General features: G+C 40.0%; 1 protein-coding gene across 1 annotated transcript in view; it reads right to left on the bottom strand.

The window, feature by feature from the left end:
• The window catches only part of CDC123 (cell division cycle 123), a 57035-nt gene that overhangs the window by 24338 nt on the left and 9336 nt on the right, over positions 1-23361 (bottom strand). Inside the window, exons 3-6 of the mRNA XM_060097615.1 lie at positions 20154-20211; positions 19866-19898; positions 12806-12901; positions 9428-9534 (exon numbers count right to left, since the gene is read on the bottom strand). Of these exons, the coding sequence (XP_059953598.1) occupies positions 9428-9534; positions 12806-12901; positions 19866-19898; positions 20154-20211 (294 nt within the window). The remainder of the gene's footprint in view (positions 1-9427; positions 9535-12805; positions 12902-19865; positions 19899-20153; positions 20212-23361) is intronic.

Below are 23361 nucleotides of genomic sequence, written 5' to 3'. Positions count from 1 at the left end.
AGCAGCCAAAAATAAATTTTAAAAAATAGTTAATATTTTAGCTTTCAATTAACCAGTAATTCTTATCATGATAAAACTGAACTATCTTTTTTTTTAATTTAAATGTATCTAAAATATACAAGGGAGGGCTTCCCTGGGGGCACAGTGGTTTAGAATCCGCCTGCCAATGCAGGGGACTCGGGTTCGAGCTCTGGTCCGGGAAGATCCCACATGCTGCGAAGCAACTAAGTCCGTGTGCCACAACTACTGAGCTACTGAGCCTGTGCTCTAGAGCCCACAAGCCACAACTACTGAGCCCCTGTGCCACAACTGCTGAAGCCCACACACCTAGAGCCTGTGCTCCACAAGAAGAGAAGCCACTGCAATGAGAAGCCTGCACACCGCAACAAAGAGTAACCCCAGCTCACCACAACCAGAGAAAAGCCCGGGCCCAGCAACGAAGTCCCAACGCAGCCAAAAATAAAATAAATCAAATCAAATAAATTAAATTAAAAAAAAATATATATATATATATATACAAGGGAGATGGGAGGAGAGAAATGACAAAGGAATTTGAATAAACAAACACTTCCAAAACACAGGTCTTCATTATCTAAATTTTTTAATGCTTCTATATTCCTACAAATATTGATTTCAACCCTTGGTTAATCCTCATTTGCTACTTTAAAATAGGTATACATTTTAATACACATTTGCATTCTACCATCCCATAACATTATTTTTTAAGTGGCGATTGGTTTAACATTTAACATTAGTTAAAAACCTTGACTAGTTTCAGAAGGTAGATGTGAGAACATATGTGCTACATGAGATTACTGTGCAAGGCTTTTTCTTATTAAGATGATTAATCAGATGGCCAAGTAGTCTCTGAAAGGAGAGGAAAGTGCAGAGCCATCATAATTAAGACTGAACGTGAAGGTCAACAACATTTTTAGGAGCTCAGCTGAAATACTGCAAAAAACACTGTGTATGAATATCTAAATTCCATTTATATTCTGGAGGAAGTAGATTTAAAAAGCAAAAATGTGTTAAGATATTTAGAGTATTAACAACACTTGAATGCTTACAAATCCCTATATAAATTATGGTTCAAAAATTCCAGGTTACATCAAAAAAGGAAAAAGAAAGAAATCCTTAAATCAAGGCTTCTTACTACATTGAAAATACTAGTAGAAACAATACTAGCAGAAAATATGAGTATCCTAACAGAAACGATAAAATATCTTCAGTCATATCAAATATAAAAATGTTTGTAGTATTCTCTTAACTGACTAACCAAGAACACAGATGATCCAAACACTTGCATCTGCAATGGAGAAAAAAAGCCTGATTCTCTGGTTTCCAAAAATAACAGTTTCTTAATTGCTAAAGGAAAGCAGGACCTCAGAGAGGTAACAGCAAGTCACTGATCAAGGAAAGCAATTTACAGAGAAAGAATACTGAATTGCTAAGTCTACTTTTGCTTTTGTTTCTATGAACACATAATTTAAAAGTCATGGTAAGAACTAGTATAAATTCTCAAATCCCAACTCAGCATATAATATAAAATTATAATACATGTTATAATTTATGAGCAAAAGCAAGAAATATGTCAAAATACCTAACACTTCCCCTGTGTTAACGAACACATTTAAATAACACATGGAAAATTTGCCTGAATTATGAAATAACATGAAATCATTCGTGATCACCTTGGAATTTGGACAACTGTTAGAGAATTCCTCAAGTTATAATCTGAAATTAGTCTAGGTCCAGATTGATAAGTGTCCCATACAGATGAGAAACAATACAGGCATTTGCACTGTTCTATATCCATCTCCACCCTCCAGGACCCAGGCCCTTCCCAGCAGAGGTAGGACTAGATGAAACAATATCCCTGTTGAGAAACCTGCTGACAGTTTTTTGTTGTTGTTGTTGTTGTTGTTGTTGTTGTTGTTGTTTTGCTGTACGCGGGCCTCTCATTGCTGTGGCCTCTCCCGTTGCGGAGCACAGGCTCCGGACACACAGGCTCCGCGGCCATGGCTCGCGGGCCCAGCTGCTCCGCGGCATGTGGGATCTTCCGGGATCGGGGCACGAACCCGTGTCCCCTGCATCGGCAGGCGGACTCTCAACCACTGCGCCACCAGGGAAGCCCCTGCTGACAGTTTTACTGCTGTTTCTTTCCACAAAATTTGCCTTTGCTCTCTGGTTGTTTTTAAGAACTCCTTTTGTCGCTGGTGTTCTACAGTTATACTATGATATGTTTTCTATTGGGACACTCGTGTTTATTGAACATGAATTTGTGTTTTTTTATTCATTCTTGAATATTCCCAACTACTTTCTCTTTAAATATGCCTCTCCCTCCTCATTTTCTCTATTCTTCCCTCCTAGAGCTTCTATTCTACATGTTAAACATTCTCATTTTATCCAATATGTCTCTTAATTCCGTAATTGCAATTCATTAATTCTCTATGCCGCATTTTGGGTAATTTTATCTCATTCAAATAACTATCTTCTTCAACTATGCCTTATTTACATAGGTAAATGCGTTTTTAATTTTAATAATGTTTTCCATTTGTAGAACTTTTGTTTGCTTCTTTTTTCCTAGTAACTTGTTCTACAAGTTTCAATTCTTTTTCAAGAGTTTAATCAATTAAAAGTGTTCCATTACATTATCTTTTAGACTTCTGTTATTTCAAATGCATACAGTTCTACTCCTCTTGCCCACTGTCTGACCTGGGTTGTGGAATTCTTTCCAGAGTACTTTGTATATGCATCTTTCAGGTGCCTCAGGGTAAAACCAGTCCAGGAGTGATATTTATGTTAATTTCTTAGTTTGGGAGTTCTCAAACCATGCGAGTGATTTGAATTTTGTACTCCAAGTTCATTGCACAATACAGCCTGAGGTTTTAACGTTTTAAAATTAAAAACCCAAAGCCCAAGCAGTTTCAAGTCCTGTTTCCTTATCTCTGTGCCTATGGATGGACTTTTTTCTTTTTTACTGAAGGTGCAAAAGTCTCTTTCCTAAAGCCTCACTTTATTTTGGCTTAAGGCTTGGGCTCCTAACCCTATAAAGGCATTACAACTTATGTTCTTTATCAGTTCTGACAATCACCCCTAAAGGCTTATCTACCTAACCCTCTGGTTCTCAATTCTCTTTACATTTCTTGCATTGGGTTTGCCTTTTGTTTCCTGTGAATTCAACTACGTATTTAAATTTCTGTGTTATAGTTCATATTTTACCTAGCATGTCTAGATATGTGTAACAAAAGATTTTTCAAGTTTTCTTAGTCTGCCACTTAGCTAAAGCCAAATATTAATGATCAGTTTCTTCTAGTTCTTTTATAATTACAAATAGGAACATTTTGAATTTCATTTGAAGATCTCTGCCACCTTGAACAGTCTAGTTATAATTAGTACTTAAGAGCCATTTTCATGTACACATATAAGCATATTGGTTTTTTTTTTAAATCCCACTTCTGAAATTTTCTCCTGGGTTAGTAAGTATTTTATACTAATTTGGAAGATTTCTTTGACTGAAATTTTCAACAAGGTACCAAGAGAAAGCAGTATTAAATCAAAGTCATTGACTGACAGTCTACGTAGAATATGTTGGATTATAAACTCCTAATTCTTGGCAGATAATTACAGTTCCTCCAGCTAGCCATTAAAACTTCAAAATAGGGCTTCCCCAGTGGCGCAGTGGTTGAGAATCCACCTGCCAATCCAGGCGAACCCGTTCGAGCCCTGGTCCGGGAAGATCCCACATGCCGCGGAGCAACTAAGCCCATGTGCCACAACTACTGAGCCTTTGCTCTAGAGCCTGCGAGCCACAACTACTGAGCCCGTGTGCCAAAACTACTGAAGCCCAAGCTCCTAGAGACCGTGCTCTGCAACAAGACAAGCCACCACAATGAGAAGCCCACGCACCACAACAAAGAATAGTCCCCGCTCACCGCAACTAGAGAAAGCCCACGTACAGCAAAGAAGACTCAATGCAGCCAAAAATACGAAAAAAAACCCAAAAAGAACTTCAAAATAAACACAGGTATTATTGGGACTTCGTTGGTGGTCCACTGGTTAAGACTCTGCGCTTGGGGAACTAAGATCCCACATGCCAAGTGGTGCGGAAAAAAACAAAAACAAAAAAGACAAAACCCACAGGTGTTATTAAATAATTAATGTTATATAATCTACAATGTGAATTACAAAATAGAAGTATTCTCAGGTACAATCACGGTAAAGACCAAAAAAAGCAAAAAACAAATAACCAAAGGTCTACTCTGTTGAAAGCTACTATGAAATTATGTCAGTACATTTTTAATATATTTTGCAGTGAACCAGTTAACAGGAATTTTGGAGACCGATGTTTTAGATACAAAGTTTTAGAAAGAAGAAGAAAAGAAAGGGAAAAAAAAGATCCTAGCCTAAAACTGTAAGAACTGTGCTTAACTGCCACTGATGACTGACAGGAATGTCATCTTTCTTGTCTTTTATTTCCACCCAAGCTACTTTCCAAGTCATTCCCTCAACTTAAACTTCAGGTTGCCTGTCCTACCAGCCAAATGGTCTTACTATAAATAGGTACATTCATGATGCCCTAAACATGTCTTAAGATGGACATACTCTTTTCTGTGAGCTTCTTAACTGTGATCAACACATAGCTTTTATCATGATGTTCCAACTATTTCACACGTTGAACGAGAATAAATGCGATATGTTTAATGGTAAGGATGCCCGTGTGTGGAACTAGGAGAATGCAGACAATGAGAAAACTATGGATGTAGTATATGCTTTGTTACAAGGAAAGAAGGATACGTGTGTCTGATGAGCTGTGCTACAATTAAGAAATACGCTGAACTAGAAAGAGCTCCATGGAAGTAGAATCCAAGAGAGTGCTCTAGTGGAGAACACTGAAGTTAAAGATGAATCCTATTTGTTACGGGTGAGGTGTTAGATTCTGGCATTGGAGGAACAGACTTACAGTGCTACCAACTTAAATGGTGTGAGTTCTCTAGTGCGGGCCAGTCAACGTGGCAGGAATGGGGGAAAGAGAAATCACAGTATTAGTAAACTAGGAAAGTAATAACTACTTGAACTGACTCTAGACAACTTAGGTACCGCCTAAATCCACTAAGATCACAATTTGATCAGTCCTATCAGAAAAAAACACCATCATTAAAGCTTTATAAGGTGGCAGTACACAAAATCACAATGCTTTAAAGTGGCAGACTCTTTACTGCCTTGCTATTTACTAGGGCACATCCTCATTCGTAAGCTTTCCTAAAATGTTGGAAGGTTATGGTATTATACCTCACAGAAAACAACTCTTAAGTATATAAGGAAAAAAAATTATGTCAAGGGCAGAAATAAAAAAGAAAAACGTGGCACCCAGGGAATATTAAGCATCAAAGTTCTGGTGCTGAAGATTTTACTACTCATTAGGATCCAAAATGAGAGTTCAGGTACACAGATTCCATTTTTTAGATCTCACTGGTGGTGGAAAAGGAAAGATAAAAAATGACACTGAATTAAGGGTGATTGTGTGAGTTCATTCGAATTTTCATGGAATTCTTCAAAAAGAGAGAAAATATGCTATCTAAAATTATAACAATCTAACAAAACATTGTAAATCAGCTACACTTCAATAAAAAAAATACAATAAAATTATAACAATCTAAAGTGGAAACACTGTCACCTAAATAAATGGGCCTTAAAAATCACAAGGAATAGGTTCTGTTAGGTCCAACTTAGGTAGAACATTTTACTTCTGAAACTGTTTGCTGCTGAATTTTAGGATTAAATAACCAGTTTTGTGATAATCTTAAGAACAAAACGTATAAAAATTGTGCTGATCATAACTGTGCTTGAATTACTAAGACAAGTAAACTTTCTTGACCTCTAGCAACTCTAACGTCCTTAGTCATGAGCCTCTCAGAGAAACAATTAATGGATTAATTCTCTCACTCAGCCCTTTCTTCTAAATGCCAATTGAATACCAGATTTTTTTTTTTTTCTGGCCTTGGGCTACTGAAGTGACACCTAATCAATAAAATAATCAATGAAAGCAGCCTTCTGACTCAGCAAGTCTAACTACATAGAAAGTTTATCTGGGCAAATAATTCACTCAGCAAGTATAATGCAGACAGATTATGCTAACGGTGTCAATATTTCAACTTCCACTTTTTGAAGCTTCTCGTGTACGATAACCATTTGACAAACAGAAAGAATAAGAGTACTTACTAGTCCATGTCAAATTACGACTGTGGCAGACAGTACTGGTGGTCTACCCTCTAGCTACTCCCAACCTTCATCCTTGCCAACAAAACTGTGACTGTTCAGAGGAGGGCAGGTGGACCTGTGGAATCCCAGGGATGCACATGTACATCTAAGCACACAGCCCTCAAGGCATGGGCCTGCACCTGCAGCATCAGGGTCACCTGGGAACAGGTTAGAAATTATATTCTTGGGCCCCATTCCCAGCCTAGTGAATCAGAAACTCTGGGGGTGGGGACCAGTAAGCCGTGTTCTACCAAATTCTCCAGGTGACTCTAATCTGAGCTAAAGTTGGAGAGCCTCTGCTCTAAACCAATCATGGCGTCTCTGTTCCCTCCGCCAACTACTGGATGAGGCTGAGTAACTGTGTGACCGTGAGCCTATCAGGAAGTCTCCTGGGAAGCTTCCAGAATGCTTTACTTGCTCACAGACAGAGAAGAATGAGAGGAATTAGATGCACCCCCTCCTATTTTTGACTAAGATATAGTCATCTCCATGCCATACCTGCAAAACACCAGCCACCTTGTAACCATTAGGTGATAAACCCAAATACCAAGCCAGTAAGCCAAGGATGACAGAGAGAAAGACTGAAAGAACCTGGTCCCTGGTGACCCTGATGAGCTGCGACTTAACCATTATAGATGGAAATAGCCCATCTCCAGACTCCTTGTTAAATAATGTATTTTTAAAAACACTGTGTGTGAACTCTTTTTGGTTGGCCCTCTGTTAACCTGTAATCCTAACTATAACATCTTTGTTTCTCTTGTTGAAGCAAGCTCCCAAAGAATATAACATAATTTTCATAATATTACATAATTTTATGTACATAATTATATACTATAATATTCTATCTTTTATTACATTCTATAATATTTTACTTTGAAGCATATAGAAAAGAAGGAATGTATAACTTTATTAAGTGAAAATACAGAAAACATTTAGAATGACGTTACTGAAATTAGATTCTGGTTTTGGTTCTATTAACTAGTTGATGGGAACAAATTACTGAGCAGATTCAGGCCTCATTTTTCTAACTGACTGAAGAGTCAAATTAAATCACTGATAAGATCCTGTCCAATTTAAAGTATTGTATTCTTAATCTTTAAGGGGTCCAGAAAGGCCTCTGTGACGAAAGTTCATCTTTCATTAAAGACCCAATCAATAGGAATTTTTCTGTAGTAACAAGACTTACTTGTTGCGTAACAAGTCAGTTACGAAACTGACTACCGACAAAGATTTCCAGAAAAGGTGACTGGGAGTACCACTGGTCTGAAAGGCTGCAAGCCCAGGGCTTGGTGTTTATCCTGCCAACTCCCAATTATTTACATGAGGAGAAAGATGGTATTCTGTGGATAAACACTCCTAATCCAAGGCCTCAAATGTATTTGCTGATTTAACTTCTTCCCCATGCAAAAGTCAAAAAGTACAAAACGCAAAATGACTGACTGGTATTTCTAACCTTCACTGGAATCGTGGCTAAATTCATGTGAGACAAAGAGGGAGAGGTGGGCTAAGAGGAGCCAGCAGGTCGCTAGGGTGCAAAGATGATTTAAAAGCCATCAACCACAGAGAATTAGAAGTGATTTATAATTTTTGGAGAGGAAATGTCCTTATATACTCACTGCAACTAATATCAAAGGTGCATAAAAATCCCTATCAAATGAATTAACAGGTACAGAGTATTTTAATGTAATATATTCCAAGGCCTCTTTACAAAAGCATTCAATACCAAAAAGCTCTACAATGGCAAAAAAAGAGAGAGCCACAACTTCCTCTAATCAGAGGGTGTCTCCCAGGACGAAAATGCTGCTGCATTATTACTAAAGCAAACACCTCATAACACCTGTGCCAACACAACCATAAAAGGCTGACACCTAAATGTCAGAACAACATAAAGCTTTTTCTGTAAGTGAACCAGAAAAACCAATACAGGTAAAGTCCTTTTATAATAAACTGGCAATACAATCACACTCATTTATTATTACTTAACTTCATTTTCTTAAATTAATTTAATACTAAAACCATATGCCCAAGCTGCAGAACCGATGCAAAAGAGATGATGCACAACTGACTTGTAGGGAATGTATTTTCTTTATGCCAGGCTCCACTTCAAAAAAGGATTTGAGGCTGAAAGGGGATGAATGAGCAGGGCAAACTGAACTGAATGGAAGGGGAAGAGGTGGCATGCATACATGACATATGTATGTATTCACCTGTGTACCTGCTTAGTTTCTAGATTTTTTGATATGCTTTATTTTAGAGATCAGATTAAAGGTTAGTTTAATTGAGATTTCAGATTTAAAATTGGGGTAGGATAAGAAATCTAGAAGAATAACTGCTGTTTGATGAGAGAACAAAAGAAGCATAAAGAGATCGCCTACAGTGCCGCAGTGCAGGGGGGCTGTGTGCCTACGACGAAGGGTTAGTTACAGAGTAACTAGCAGAGGGAAGAAAACAGCAAGTCCATGTCTGGGAATTTATCCTAAGGAAAAAAATCAGGAAAGCAGGCAAAGATTTAGCTCAAGGATATTCACTGCAGGACTAAGAAGAAAAGAGATGAATAAGAAGAGAGAACTAATGAAATAAATGATGCTATAGCTGTCCAGTGGAATACTCTGAAGCAAGTTTAAAATAATGATGTGTTTAATATTTAATGACACATAAAGATGTTTGATATATACTGATTAAATGCAAAAGCAGCCTCATAAGCAATATGAACTATATGATCCCATTTTTTGTTTTAAAAAACTGGAATACAGTTAGAGACAGGTGTATCTATATTATACCTATGCACAGACAGAATCCTGGAAGTACAGAAAACCAACTGTGGCGAGATCATGAATGCTTTTACATTTCCTGTTTTTGTGTAGCTATAGTCCCCACTTTTATTTTTCTATGATAAGCATATATTAGCTTTATAATAAGAAAAAAATTACCACTATATTTACTGGGCAGATACACAGAAAGCCCTTGATATTTAGGGATATTCATTGTATAGCATTAGCTGTCAATGGAAAAGAAAGGTTTGCTTTAGTAGGTCATTTGAGAAAATGAAACAGCCTTGGTATGTGGATCTGTTGTTTACCATAGTACTAGAACTAATGGAATTTCTCTGTAGAAAAACTCACAAGTACTGAAACTACTGACATAAGAGAACAAGAGACATACTTACGGTTGGGTGAAGTCACGAGTGATGAAATCAGAACTCTTGAACAGTAGGAAGATGTCACTGAGCGTTTTACATTTCAGAGAACTATTCATTGCTATCCAGTACGCGTCCTAAATGATAGAGCACATGCTACTTAGTATATATTCCAAGTTAGTTGCTATGAATGAAGTTCAAGCCTATAGCCAAAATCAACAATGCATATAACCTGAAGGGGTTGAAGAAAAAAGTCAGGTAAGAAATTTTAGCTAGGGCTTCCCTGGTGGCGCAGTGGTTAAGAATCTGCCTGCCAATGCAGGGGACACAGGTTCGAGCCCTGGCCCGGGAAGATCCCACACGCCGCAGAGCAACTAAACCCGTGCGCCACAACTACTGAGCCTGCGCTCTAGAACCCACGTGCCACAACTACCGAAGCCCGCGCACCTAGAGCCCATGCTCCGCAACAAGAGAAGCCACCGCAGTGAGAAGCCGGCGCACTGCAACGAAGAGTAGCCCCCGCGCACCGCAACTAGAGAAAGCCCGTGTGCAGCAACAAAGACCCAACGCGGCCAAGTATGAATAAATTAAAAAAAAAAAAAAGAAATTTTAGCTATACTGTCAATTGTCAAGTTACACTTCTAAACAAGGAACAGCATCACCACTGCATGTCGGATACTCAGTCTTGAACCAAGATGTTCAGGTTCTCACCTTTCAGCTCAGGCCCAAGCACTGCCCTGTGTCTTCCTCACGGATGGTGAAAGAGGGGGATAAAGAGATATCAGAAATGCTGACACTTCAGCTAGAAGACTCAGGCATAAAAAAACAGCCTGACCAGCGACTAAGAAAACAGAGAACCTTCCTTTCTTCCTGTTTCTGGGGAGAGACGGCTGGAACCCTGAAGTTGGATGACTGCAACAGTTAAGACCCATGTCTATCAGATCTGGGAGGGAGGAGGTGACATATTCTGAACCATCACAATTTTAAATGGTGAAAGCCTCAAATATATGCACCAAAAAAAAGTAAGAAGAGCAGACACAGGAGGCACAAACCTCAGAGAAATATGCCTAAAAATGATAGAATAATTAAGTAATTTAAAAAACATACTTCTCCCATAGACAGATCAGACACAGGACAGTAATTGAGAAAACTAATGATTGCAAAAAAAATGTCCAGTTATCCACACGGTATGAAAGAAAGCACTGGAACACAGTCGGCACTCAATAAATAAAAAATAAATGAACAAAGGAATAACTTAAAATCACAAATAATCTATCCATTTTAACTGGAAAGCCTCAAGCCAGATCAGTAGTCAAGAACAACTCAAGTTACTGCTCATAGATAAACTAAAAATGAGTTTCAATAACTCCTTTATAATAACTTCTTTAAAATTTCTCCCAATGAAAAAGGATGATGAACTTCTGGTTAAAGATGGTATACTGAACACACAAATTTAACTCCACTAAAACAACAGTATATACATAGAAAACCATGCAACTGAATAAACAAGACAGTTATTAACTCCAGGGAAAACAAAATGTTGAATAAGAAAACACAAGCAATGTATGGTATATATCAGATATGTACGTAGTGTTTGCATAAACGTAATATGAGAAACACTGAATACTGGTCTAATCAAAGTATGCCATTCTGATGATGAGGACAGTGGAACAGAAAGCAGTGGGGACAGGGCTTCCCTGGTGGCTCAGTGGTTAAGAATCTGCCTGCCAATGCAGGGGACATGGGTTCGAGCCCTGGTCCAGGAAGATCGCACATGCCGTGGAGCAACTAAGCCCATGCACCACAACTACTGAGCCTGTGCTCTAGAGCCCGCGAGCCACAACTACTGAGCCTGTGCACCTAGAGCCCATGCTCCACAGCGAGAAGCCACTGAAATAAGAAGCCCATGCACCACAATGGAGAGTAGCCCCCACTCAATGCAACTAGAGAAAGCCCGAGCAGCAACGAAGACCCAATGCAACCAAAAATAAATAAATAAATAGATAAATAAATAGATAAGGTAGATAGATAGATAAATAAATAAATAAATAAAGTAGTGGGGACAGGAGATGAAACAGAGCTGAACCTTTCTGTTCTAAAGCAGGAAGTCAGTAATAAACATCTAAGACAGAAGAACAGAGAAGTAGAGGAAAATAACAGAAGGTACTAAAATATTTGAAAACAGCTGCCTCTGAGCAGTGGGAAATAGTGAAGCAAAACGGGTGTCAGAACTGGCTGATTTCTGTAGCAAGTTTCCAGATCTTCTGAAAATTTAAACTATGTATATGTAATACAATGGAATATTACTCAGCCATAAAAAGGAATGAAATAGGGTCATTTGTAGAGACGTGGATGGACCTAGAGTGTGTCATACAGAGTGAAGTAAGTCAGAAAGAGAAAAACAAATATCATACATTAATGCATATATGTGGAATCTAGAAAAATGGTATATATGACCTTATTTGCAAAGCAGAAATAGAGACACAGATGTAGAGAAAGGGGGAAATGGGTGGGGTGGGATGAATTGGGAGATTGGGATTGACACATATACACTATTGATACTATGTATAAAATAGACAACTGATGGGAACATACTGTATAGCACAGGGAACTCTACCTAATGCACTGTGGTGATCTGAATGGGAGGGGAATCCAAAAGGGAGGGGATATATGTATTTGTATGGCTGATTCATTCTGCTGTGCAGTAGAAGCTAACACAACATTGTAAAGCAACTATACTCCAATAAAAATTAATAAAAAATCCTATGTATATGTGTCACTAATTTTAATAAGTAAAAACAAAAATTAGATTAAGTACAATTTATCATTCATGTTAGAATAAGAAAAGATAAGCACATGAGATGATTTTTTGAAAATGCAGATAAGTCTTGATTCCTTAAATGAGCCTTGCTGACATAAAATTGTTTTCTACTGGAATAGAAAAAAATAACGAATTTTCCTTTAGACCTTAACTTAAAAAAAAAATCTTGTCAATGTAATGTTGAAATAAAACACAATTTAAGAAAACGTCAGGTGATCTGTCAAACAACTGTTTCTAGATCCTAGGACATTTTAATTTTTTCTACCTTTCAATAGAGAAAAATTTCTCTGTCAAACTGAACAGGTGAAGTTTTGAAAAGGGTAGAGAAAGGCTTTTCTCAGATTTCTAGCGCAATCAGCAACACAAGAGGTTGAAACTGTCAATTGGCAAAATATACAGCATTTCACAGACCCAGGGAAGTGTATTGCAAAATCAGGAAAATAAAATAACGGGGAAAATAAAAATAAATTCCACGGAATTTCCTAGAATTAGGAATATAATCAGACCCTCTGTGAGGATATAAAGCGAAATGGAATAGCAAAACAAATAATATTCACACAGTGAGAGATTTACTGATGTGTTCCTACCCTTGGGGCACTCCAGTTAAGCTTTGGAAATACACTGCCCCCCAGGGAATTGATAGCTTCTTGGACTTTAGTGGTGAACTCAGGAAATTCTGGTGCCTACAGAGAGAAAGAAGAAATCATTTGGGCAAGTCAGTATCATCACAACAAATATAGAAAACAAGATCAAAATCTCAAAGTTCAACACTTCAGGGCATAAAAAATAATTTAGAATACAAATTACTATCAGAATTTCTGAACTCAGCTAAATAAAATCAATGATCAAGTAGCATTTATCTGAAAAGGAAAAAAAAATAACAAGTGCCAATGGCACTTTCCAAAACAATCAAGACCCACAAAGCTGAAGAGACAGATGTTACAAGGCACCTGGGGATGTGAGGAAGGAATGAATGATTCTCTTAGCACCTACATAAAACCAGTATCTATTAAATGAAAAGAGACGGATAGAATATCACCTGTGCATATACTCCAATTCTCAGAAATAACACCTCGCATTTAAGGGCCAGAAGCCTTTCCATTTGCAGGAAAAGATTCTTGGACGTTTCCCCAAAAGTCTTCATGAGAATAAGAAATAAATTATGTGGTTAACTGTATTTAAACGCTGCTATTTCCGGATAAGTTTTAAGATAAACAAAATTTAAAAATAGGACCTTGGTGAAGTTAAAATGTTCTTTCCTGTCTGGTTGGTTTTAAAATGTGTTTTATTTATTCATTCATTCATTCATTCATTCATTCATTCATTCATTTATGGCTGCATTGGGTCTTCGTTACTGCGCGCGGGCTTTCTCCAGTTGTGGTGAGTGGGGGCTACTCTTCGTTGTGGTGCGCGGGCTTCTCGTTGCAGTGGCTTCTCTTGTTGCAGGGCACAGGCTCTAGGCACGCGGGCTTCAGTAGTTGTGGCTCACGGGCTCTAGACAGGCTCAGTAGTTGTGGTGCATGGGCTTAGTTGCTCCATGGCATGTGGGATCTTCCCGGACCAGGGCTCGAAACCGTGTCCCCTGCATTGGCAGGCGGATTCTTAACCACTGTGCCACCAGGGAAGTCCCTAAAATGTGTATTTTATATTGGTGAGTAACCAAAACATTCTAAGTGTTGTTTCAACCAGGAAGTAAGTAGAAATACAGCGGTGACAGAACGTAAACGTAATTACAGTTATGCTCTCCCTCGAGCCTTCTGTCACCATCAGGAGCACATGGACATAAAGTAGAGAAAAGGGGAGTAAGAGAGATGGAAGTGGGGCCTGCAGGAGAGACAAGAATACAAAAACACTAACACTGATGCTCTGCAGTCACTTTTTCCCTTTATATTTGCTGCCCCCTACTGGGCAATTGCAAATACTGAAAAAGTCCAGTCATGACAAGTTCTTCCACAAGGGGAAAAAAAAGTTACAATAGGTCTAGAGTAAGCTAAGGGAGTGGGAGGTACAAATTACTGGGTGTAAGAGAGGCTACAAGGATATATTATTGTACAACACGGGGAATGATGCATTATTTTGTAAAAGTGTAAATGGAGTATAACCTTTAAAAATTGTATAAAAATTTTTTTAATTAAAAAAGGAAATTGTTATTATTGTTTCAAGTCACAAAGTTTTAGGATGACTTATTATTCAGCAATAAATAATCAAATACCCAAAAAGAAAAATGGCTTATGCTGATCCCCAAGATCTAATCCAGTTATGACAGAGAAAAAACTATGACTCAAGGCACAGAGACACAGACCAAAAAATGAAAGTTTAAAAAAAAAAAAGGTAACATATTCCCCAGACAAGATACCAGCTTTAAGCAACAGGCTAGTGAGTGCAGGCAGAGATCAAGGGCAGGTTGGACTTGCTTTCTTTCTGCTGCAGGTGTACGTGACCTCTGGACTGATCAGCAGCATCTTTCAGTTAGTTATCTGACAGCCTGCCACCGTCTCCATCCTCTGTTATTCTTCTGCTTAGATACATGAAACTAAACTGCAGCCATTTAGAGAGGTTTACAAAATGAATAACAGCCTGGAGTCCTTTATCTTCCATTCGTCTCTCCCTCATTTCTGTTAAGGCAGTAATTTCCTTAGAATCCCCTGAAGTTGCTGGTTTGGCTACCCTAGGGCTCTATCCATAAAAAGTCATCTAAGATCTGCATTAGCAATATTTTTGATAAATGGCACAGTTACACAAATTGTACAATATGAGGGGTTCTATCTTCAAAGACAAAACTATTTAATTTTCCTATCCCATAAAACTTCACATATAAGGATTGCTTTATATTTCTGTATTACATTTTTTCTTTACCATATAAGTTATAGGTATACAATATAGTGATTCACAATTTTTAAAGGTTATACTTCATTTATAGTTATTGTAAACTATTGGCTATTCTGTATCATTGATTTTTTTTTTTTTTTTTCTTTTTGCGGTACGCGGGCCTCTCACTGTTGTGGCCTCTCCCGTTGCGGAGCACAGGCTCCAGACGCGCAGGCTCAGCGGCCATGGCTCACGGGCCCAGCCGCTCCGCGGCATGTGGGACCCTCCCAGACCAGGGCACGAACCTGTGTCCCCTGCATCGGCAAGCGGACTCTCAACCACTGCGCCACCAGGGAAGCCCCATTGATACATTTTAAAAGAGGCAATCGATTCCCTCAAATCCTCCAATTATTCAACTTTAAGAAATCCTGCCCTAAGGATACTAAAACAAATTTAAATGATGAAAAGTTTATGTATTGTACAGAAAAATCTGTGCTTTCAGTGAAAGACTATGTATTCTATACATACAGCACTTTCTGGGTTACCTGATTCTAGCTGGGTCTGTGAGCTAGTTTACAACTTGGTGAAATATAGGTAAGTGAAAACAATGAGAAGTATTTCTTACAGACGTGAAAATTCTATCGTGTCTGGTGGAAATCAGCTATCTTCCCTCCCACGTATTCATCTCAATACTCCTAATCTATAAATGAGTCTGTCCTTTGGGTTCTCTTTTGAGACAGTTATAACATCTGCCTGGTTCCCTCATGAGTTAAATACAGCCTTCAACGTGTGTTAAGTCATTATTCTACCTTTTCCTGAAAATTATCTTTTAACAGATTTAACTAGTAATAGGGTTCTTTTAAGCTCACAGTTCAAGTCGATTTTAAATTTGCGGAACACCTCACTTGTCTGAGAAAAGGTTCCTGTTTTAAGTCAGATAAAATCCACATTTTAAATCATATCCATGGACTTTCTATGATCCAAACTCACCTATCTCTCCAACTTTACCCACCACAGCCCCCCTGTATCACACCCATCAGAAAGGTTATTTCTTTTAAAAAATGTTTTAATCATGAAATAAATGTTTTAAATATACAAAAAATATATACCTGGATCCATACATTCAACAGTTTGACATGTCTGATCCAGACCTTTAAGTTTCTTAAGGAAAAAACATCACAGATACTAATGAAGTTCCTCATCTCCTTGCTCTCCTCCCTAATGCTTCCCTCTCCCCACAGGCAACCATCATTACAAGAGTGGGCATATTCTTCTACAGTCCTGATGTTATACTACGTGTGCCTGTCCATAAAACATAACATTTGGGCCTCCCTGGTGGCGCAGTGGTTGAGAGTCCGCCTGCCGATGCAGGGGATACGGGTTCGTGCCCCGGTCTGGGAGGATCCCATATGCCACGGAGCGGCTGGGCCCGTGAGCCATGGCCGCTGGGCCTGCGCGTCCGGAGCCTGTGCTCCGCAACGGGAGAGGCCACAACAGTGAGAGGCCCACATACCGCAAAAAGAAAAAAAAAAAAAACATAACATTTAAAAAATTTAAAGTAACTGTTGTCACTTGATATGTATACTTTTGGCAACTTGCTCTTTGAAATTCACCTTGTGCCTTTGGAATTTACCCATCTTGACTACTTGGTTCCATTTTTAATGGGGCATTTCTGTCACTACACTAATTACTAATCACTTGCAGTGGTAATTTTCCCATCTTGGGTCCTGGCTCACGTTCCTCTTCTGAGAGTGCTCTTCTGCCCTGAAAGCTCCCCTGCCCAACATCTAGCTCTCCCCAGTGAAACCCAATCACTTTTTAATTTTTTATTTTGAAATAATTTGAGACTTCCAGAAGCATTAAAAGAAGAGTAACAAGAATTTCCACACACTCTTCACTCAGGCACTTTACCACATTGCTTTATCATTCTCCCCCTCAACTTCCTTTCTACATATAAGTAGGCAGGGGTAGGGGTGTGTGTGTGGGGGGGTGTCGCGGGGGGGGCATGTGTGTGTGTGGTGTGTGTGTGTGTAAAGCAGTAACTTTTTTTTACATAACCCAGCCAAATTATCAAAATCAGGGAGGTAACGTGGTGTGGATACAATACCATTATCTCATCTACGGATCTTATTCAAAATGTGCCCATTGTCCTGATAACGTCTTTTATAGCAAAAGAAAAATGGAACATTTTCCTCTGGCTCAGGACCCAGTCTAGCATCGAGCACTGCATTTCCTTGTCGTGTCTCCTTAATCTCCTTTCATCTGTAACATTTCCTCTCTCTGTTGCTCGTTATCTTTCATGACCCTGACGTTTTGGAGAGTACAGGGCAGCGACTCTATGTAATTTCCAAAACGATGAGTTTGCTGGCTGCTTCCTCATGACTGGATTCAGGTTGTGCATTGTTGGCAGGTGATGTGTCCTTCTGTGCGTTGTACGAGGAGACAGGCGATGTACGTCTGTCCCATCACTGAGAAGGTTAACTTTGGTCACACTGGTGCCAGTTCTTTCCACTGTGAAGGTACTATTTTTCTCTTGACCGCTAGTAATTTTGGTGGACATGACTTTGAGAATACTCAAGTATCCTCATCAAATATTCACCCATGAGTTTTAACATCTATTCCATCAATTATCACTACAATGGTTGCAAATGGTGATTTCCAATTCTATCATTCCTTCTACAATTATTAGTTGGTGTCTTTTCTACTATAAAGAAGGGCTCTCTCTTCTGCTCCATTTATTTAGTTTAATCATTTGTTTATGTCAGTATGGGACCATGGATTCTAATTTTAGTCAATGGTTATACTCCATTACCATTATTGTTTTGTTATGATGTTCACGTATGTGGCCAGTGGGAGCCCATTCAGGCTAACTTCTGGGTCCTCTGTGTCATGACCCATCAATCTTACTTTCTGACACAAGTTGTTGCAGGCTCATCTTTACCACGCCACCCCCATTCTTTAATTTCTCCAAGGAGCTTCAACTCCTTTTAGAGGAGAATGCTATTTAGACACCAAGATCAGGGCACTAGGTGTGCTCACTGCCACCATGATGTCATTATGTCACTTTTAGAGCTAAGCAGAGTTTGGTAAATACACACATACACATTGTTAATTTCTGTATCTATCTATCTATATTAAAAAAACATGAGTTGATACTGATCATCCTTACACTTAGCATCCAGGCCAAACATCACTTCTCCCTTGAATTATTTCTAGATGCCCTTGGTGGTAACCGTCCTGTTTTTTGTTTTTTGGGGTTTTTTTTTGTGGTACGCGGGCCTCTCACTGCTGTGGCCTCTCCCGTTGCGGAGCACGGGCTATGGACGCACAGGCTCAGCAGCCGTGGCTCACGGGCCCAGCCACTCCACGGCATGTGGGATCCTCCCAGACCGGGGCACGAACCTGTGTCCCCTGAATCGGCAGGCAGACTCTCAACCACTGCGCCACCAGGGAAGCCCTGTCCTCTCTGTTTGACAGCACTCTGTCATCACCCCCAAATTGGAGCATCTTTCCTCACTGGTTTATATACTCCCTAACGTCAGGAATCAAATCATAGTCATCTTTATTTACTTCACAGAACCCACTACAGGGCGCTGAATATGGGCAAAAGCTAAGATGTATGCTGAACTGGACAGAATTTTCATAAAAGGAGAGGAACTGACCTGAGTGATATCCAGAGTAAAATAAAACATGTAAACTTGCCTTTTCTGCATGTGTGGGCACACTTTTTATACCTAAGGAAATGTTTAGGCACCTGCACTTTTTTTCCCTTGTACCCTGGACATCATATCTCTTCCATCAAAATAAACAGAAATATCTCCTTATTTAGAATTGCATTAGAATATACCCTCCTCTAAAACTAGTTTCCTTTATTGTGCCTTTACATTTATTTGTAAGCAATTTTACACAAATCTTTCGCTTTTATCTCAAAGTATGAGAAGCTTTATTTGCCTCCCATATTTTTAGAAATATTCTCATTCCTTTAAAAAGATTTTTGTTAAAACATATTTTAAGTTGAATTTGACGACACTCTTAGCCTGAAAGAGTAAAACATGCTCAATCAACTTCTACAGGGACTTCCCTGGTGGCACAGTGGTTAAGAATCCGCCTGCCAATGCAGGGGACAGGGGTTAGAGCCCTGGTCCGGGAAGATCCCACATGCCGTGGAGCAACTAAGCCCGTGCGCCACAGCTACTGAGCCTGCGCTCTAGAGCCCACGAGCCACAACTACTGAGCCCACGAGCCACAACTACTGAGCCCACGTACCACAACTACTGAAGCCCGCATGCCTAGAGCCCATGCTCCGCAACAAGAGAAGCCACCGCAATGAGAAGCCCGCGCACCGCAACAAAGAGTAGCCCCCGCTCGCCACAACTAGAGAAAGCCCGCGTGCAGCAACAAAGACCCAACGCAGCCAAATATAAATAAATTAAATAAATTTTAAAAATTAAAAATAAAAAAATCAAAGGGAGTGGCTTCCCTCGTCGTCCGGTGGTTAAGACTCCATCCTTCCAATGCAAGGGGCATGGGTTCAATCCCTGGTCAGGGAACCAAGATCCCACATGCCATATGGCATGGCCAAAAAATAAAATAAAGGTGTATTTTTTATTTTTATTTTTATTTATTTATTTTTTTAAAGGTGTATTTTTTTAAAAAATGAAAATAAAAATAAAAGGGCACACCATGTTTGCCTGTAAACAGTGATTTAAGTTATTTTTCAAAATAATAAATAAAAGCTTGAAAAGGTGAGTAAATGGGGATTTAGAGTGATCTGTGTTGAAACCTGGAAGCACCCCAGGGGGACAGCACGAGGTGGTCCCCACACCTCAAGGCTCTTACCGTAAGCGTGGCTGTGTTCTCGTCGTCCGACCACTGCATGGAGAGGGGGACAGAAACAGAACGTTAAATGTGGATAGTGTACTGGGCTTCCAAAAAGCAATGCCGCATCTAAAAATCACCCATACACAGGAGACAGCTTTTCCTGAACACAAAGTATGTGTCCAAGTGAAATTTTCATGTAATTTCTCACTTGATTGAATCTATGCTAAGATCTCAAAGCCAGAACCATTTCAGAGAACATTTCGATTAGAACACGTTACAGAACAGTTTATATTATTTTGAACCAACCTGTATTTCTTCTGCTTCATTATCACTGTCTGGCTGAGAACATGTTGGCGGATCTTCCCTGGAAGAACATAAAATGAAAACTGAGCAAGAGAAAGCTTTGGTGCTGTGCAGTCATAATTGCAGGTGTGCTGAGTATATATATTTAAAAAACAGCCTTAGAATTGGAGGATAATGTTAGGAAAAGTTCACTTTTTGAGACAGAAACTAATAAAAACCAACATGAAATTAACGAGAGTACACGTCCAATAAGAGATGGCGTAATAAAAACGTCCTGCCCTCTTCTGAGAAATCACTAGAAACAAGGAAAAGAAAAACTCAAACTCCACCTGTGAGGACACTAAGAATCCAGTCTCAATCCCGATATAAGAGAAAGTGCTGCCCAAGACAAGGAAGATCAGACGGGATGAAGGAAGCCACAGAAGGAACTGCTGGAGGAGCTGTTCCGGGCAACTGCGGGACACCCTGTGGGCACAGGCAAAAATCTTTTGTTTACATAGCAAAAACAGCGCGTGTGGGCTGGTGGCAGGAATTACCCAGGATCTGGACTGGCACCACTGGAGGGCATGGGGGAGGAAGAGAAAGAAATACTCAGACACGCTGTCTTAGAAGGAACCAGTGGGCAAAGTGGGTGTTGAAAAGGGCCATTAACAGCCAATCCTTACCGCCTGGGGCGAAGCAAGGGCTGAAAGACCGCAGAGGGAGCGACACTGCCCAGGCCCCTCCTCAACACTCAACGACAAACAACTGGCCTATGAAGAACTCACATCACTGAAACCAAATACTAATCAGAATAAGAACCGGCAGAGGATCTACACCAGGAAACTACAAGAAAAAGGGAAAAGGGAGGTTTCTGGTTGACCATGGGCATTTATCCATCCCTATGCTCCCTCTTGAAATGCCACTAAACTGATTTAAAAGATCCCAAGGGAAAAAGCACCAGAGAGGAGACAACTGCAGAGAAGAGACAACAAAAGCCTGGAAAACAGAAAGCCAGTGACGGGGGCACCCAGTGGGCAACAGGCAGACCCTGGAGCCATCACACACGATGGGACCACAGCTCCGGCTTCAAAAGGGGTGACCTGAGTGAAGTCCGTGAAGGGGGCAGGGAGGCACGCCGAGCGGTCCTCAGCGGGCACATCCCCGCAACTCATCCTCCTCCGTGGACCAAGCAGGGTAAGGGCTCCGGTCCTTAACGCCCCAGAGGAAAATGGGGGTGAAATGCTAGAATACGACGAAGTCATAAGTGGAAGTCGTGTTAACAGCGAGACCTCTAGTTCCCTTCCTCCCTCCCTGCTCCCCAAATACAGACAGATTAGAGGATTCATCTCTGTAGACACTGGAAAACCCCAGGGGCAAGACTCACAAATAACTGTCATCTGGGAATCTTCCATCAATACCTGCCGATGGCTGGCACTCTTAATCAACAAGCCCCACCCGGGTACACAAAGTTTCTGCGTGTGTGTGTGTGTGTGTGTGTGTGTGTGTCCATCCCTCACTCTTAAATATGAATAAAGGCCTAGAATCATGAGAAAACTAAAGAAAGGCTCCAAGATGAGAAAAGAGTTTTTAAAAAGAGAGAGAAGAGGTACATGGATGAAATAAAGACAATACAGGAACCAGATGAAAAATAATTTTTTAAATCATAAATATCCTTAAAGATAAAAGATACTGCATTCATGAGAGGAGGCCAGAGGACAAGTTGAACTTGTAGAAACTGAAAATGTGGTAGCCGAAATTTAAAAATTCAACAGAATGAATGGCAAAATCAAGGAAAATTTCCAGAAAGTAAAACTAAGAAGACAGACAATAGGGAAGAAATGATAAAATTCAGAGAATTAATCCAGTAGACCCAGCCTCTAAATAATAGGAGTTCCAGAAAGAGAAGCAAGAAAGTAAGAGGAAATTATCAAAGACATAATATTTTTAACTGTTCTAGAACGAAAGAGCCCACCAAGTACACATCACAATGAATGGGAAAAACAAAAACAAGAAACTCTGATGATGTATTTACAAAGATGGCCACAACAATTCTTCCCATCTTGACATGCCCCTTTGCAGGGTGACTTTGCCACTCTTCCCATCAAGAAACGGCATCTGCATGGCCGCTGAGCCTGCGCGTCTGGGGCCTGTGCTCCGCAACGGGAGAAGCCACAACAGTGACAGGCCCCCGTACCGCAAAAAAAAAAAAAAAGTAAGAAACGGCATCTGTTTTCCCGCCCCTTTAATTCAAACTGGCTTCAAGACTCATTGTGACCAACAAAATGTAGCACAAGGGACACCATGTGATGCTGAACCTAGGTGTCAAGTCTTTACAGCTTCCGTGCCCCCGTTTTTGGAATGTTGCCACCACCACATAAAGGAGCTGAGTCTGAGGCTGAGAAATCACACGGAAAGAGAAGCCCAGGTGACAGTCAGCATCCGCTGCCAGACATGAGTGAGGCATCTTAAAACCATCCAGTTAGGTCGAGCTACCAGACAACTACAGCCGCAAGAGCGACCTCAGCAAGACCAACAGAAGACTTGCCCAGAGTCGAGCATTACAGAGGCTCTGAGATTTGACCCCACTTGCAAGCTAACAAGTTAGCCTGCCAGAGTTCATGGACTCTGGCAGAAGACAGGGGACTCCTGGGTCAGAAACAAAGGACTCTCATTCACAGTACAAAGCATGAGCTCCATCTTCGAATCAGTTCCCTCTGGCCCCTCACGCCCCGTGGGAGGTCAAGGAATGACCCAGGTTTGTGTTACAACTGAGGAACCCTGAACTTAGAGAATCTCATCTTTTATAATGAGCTGCAGGTAAACCTGGCTGGTCTTTGACCCAAGGGGAGACACTGTCTTTATCTGTACTAGACAGTAACAAGCCTGCTCTCTGCTAGGGAGAGACACTATCTCTATCTTCCAAGGCCATCTGCTGCATAAACGTCTTTGAAAAGACAATCAGGAACAAAAGCTGTCAGTGCCTCTGTTCAGAAGACATGCAAGAGACCCAAGGAGAAGCGTCTCTCAACACCCAGCTGAGCAAACACTGACACATAAAATGGTCACATTTTAAGTCACTAACTTTAGGCAATACAGATGACTATCATGAAGTAACAACACAAAAGGTACTCAATGAACTTGAAAATGTATTTATCACTCTAAAACACCACTTTTGATTTTTGTTAGTATAACAGAATACATTAAAAAAAAACATATTCGTGGGCTTCCC

Source organism: Mesoplodon densirostris, chromosome 4 (assembly GCF_025265405.1).
Source record: "Mesoplodon densirostris isolate mMesDen1 chromosome 4, mMesDen1 primary haplotype, whole genome shotgun sequence".
Classification (NCBI taxonomy): Eukaryota; Metazoa; Chordata; class Mammalia; order Artiodactyla; family Ziphiidae; genus Mesoplodon; species Mesoplodon densirostris.
The sequence above is the reverse complement of the archived record's forward strand: the minus strand, read 5'-3'. Positions and strand labels throughout refer to the sequence as shown.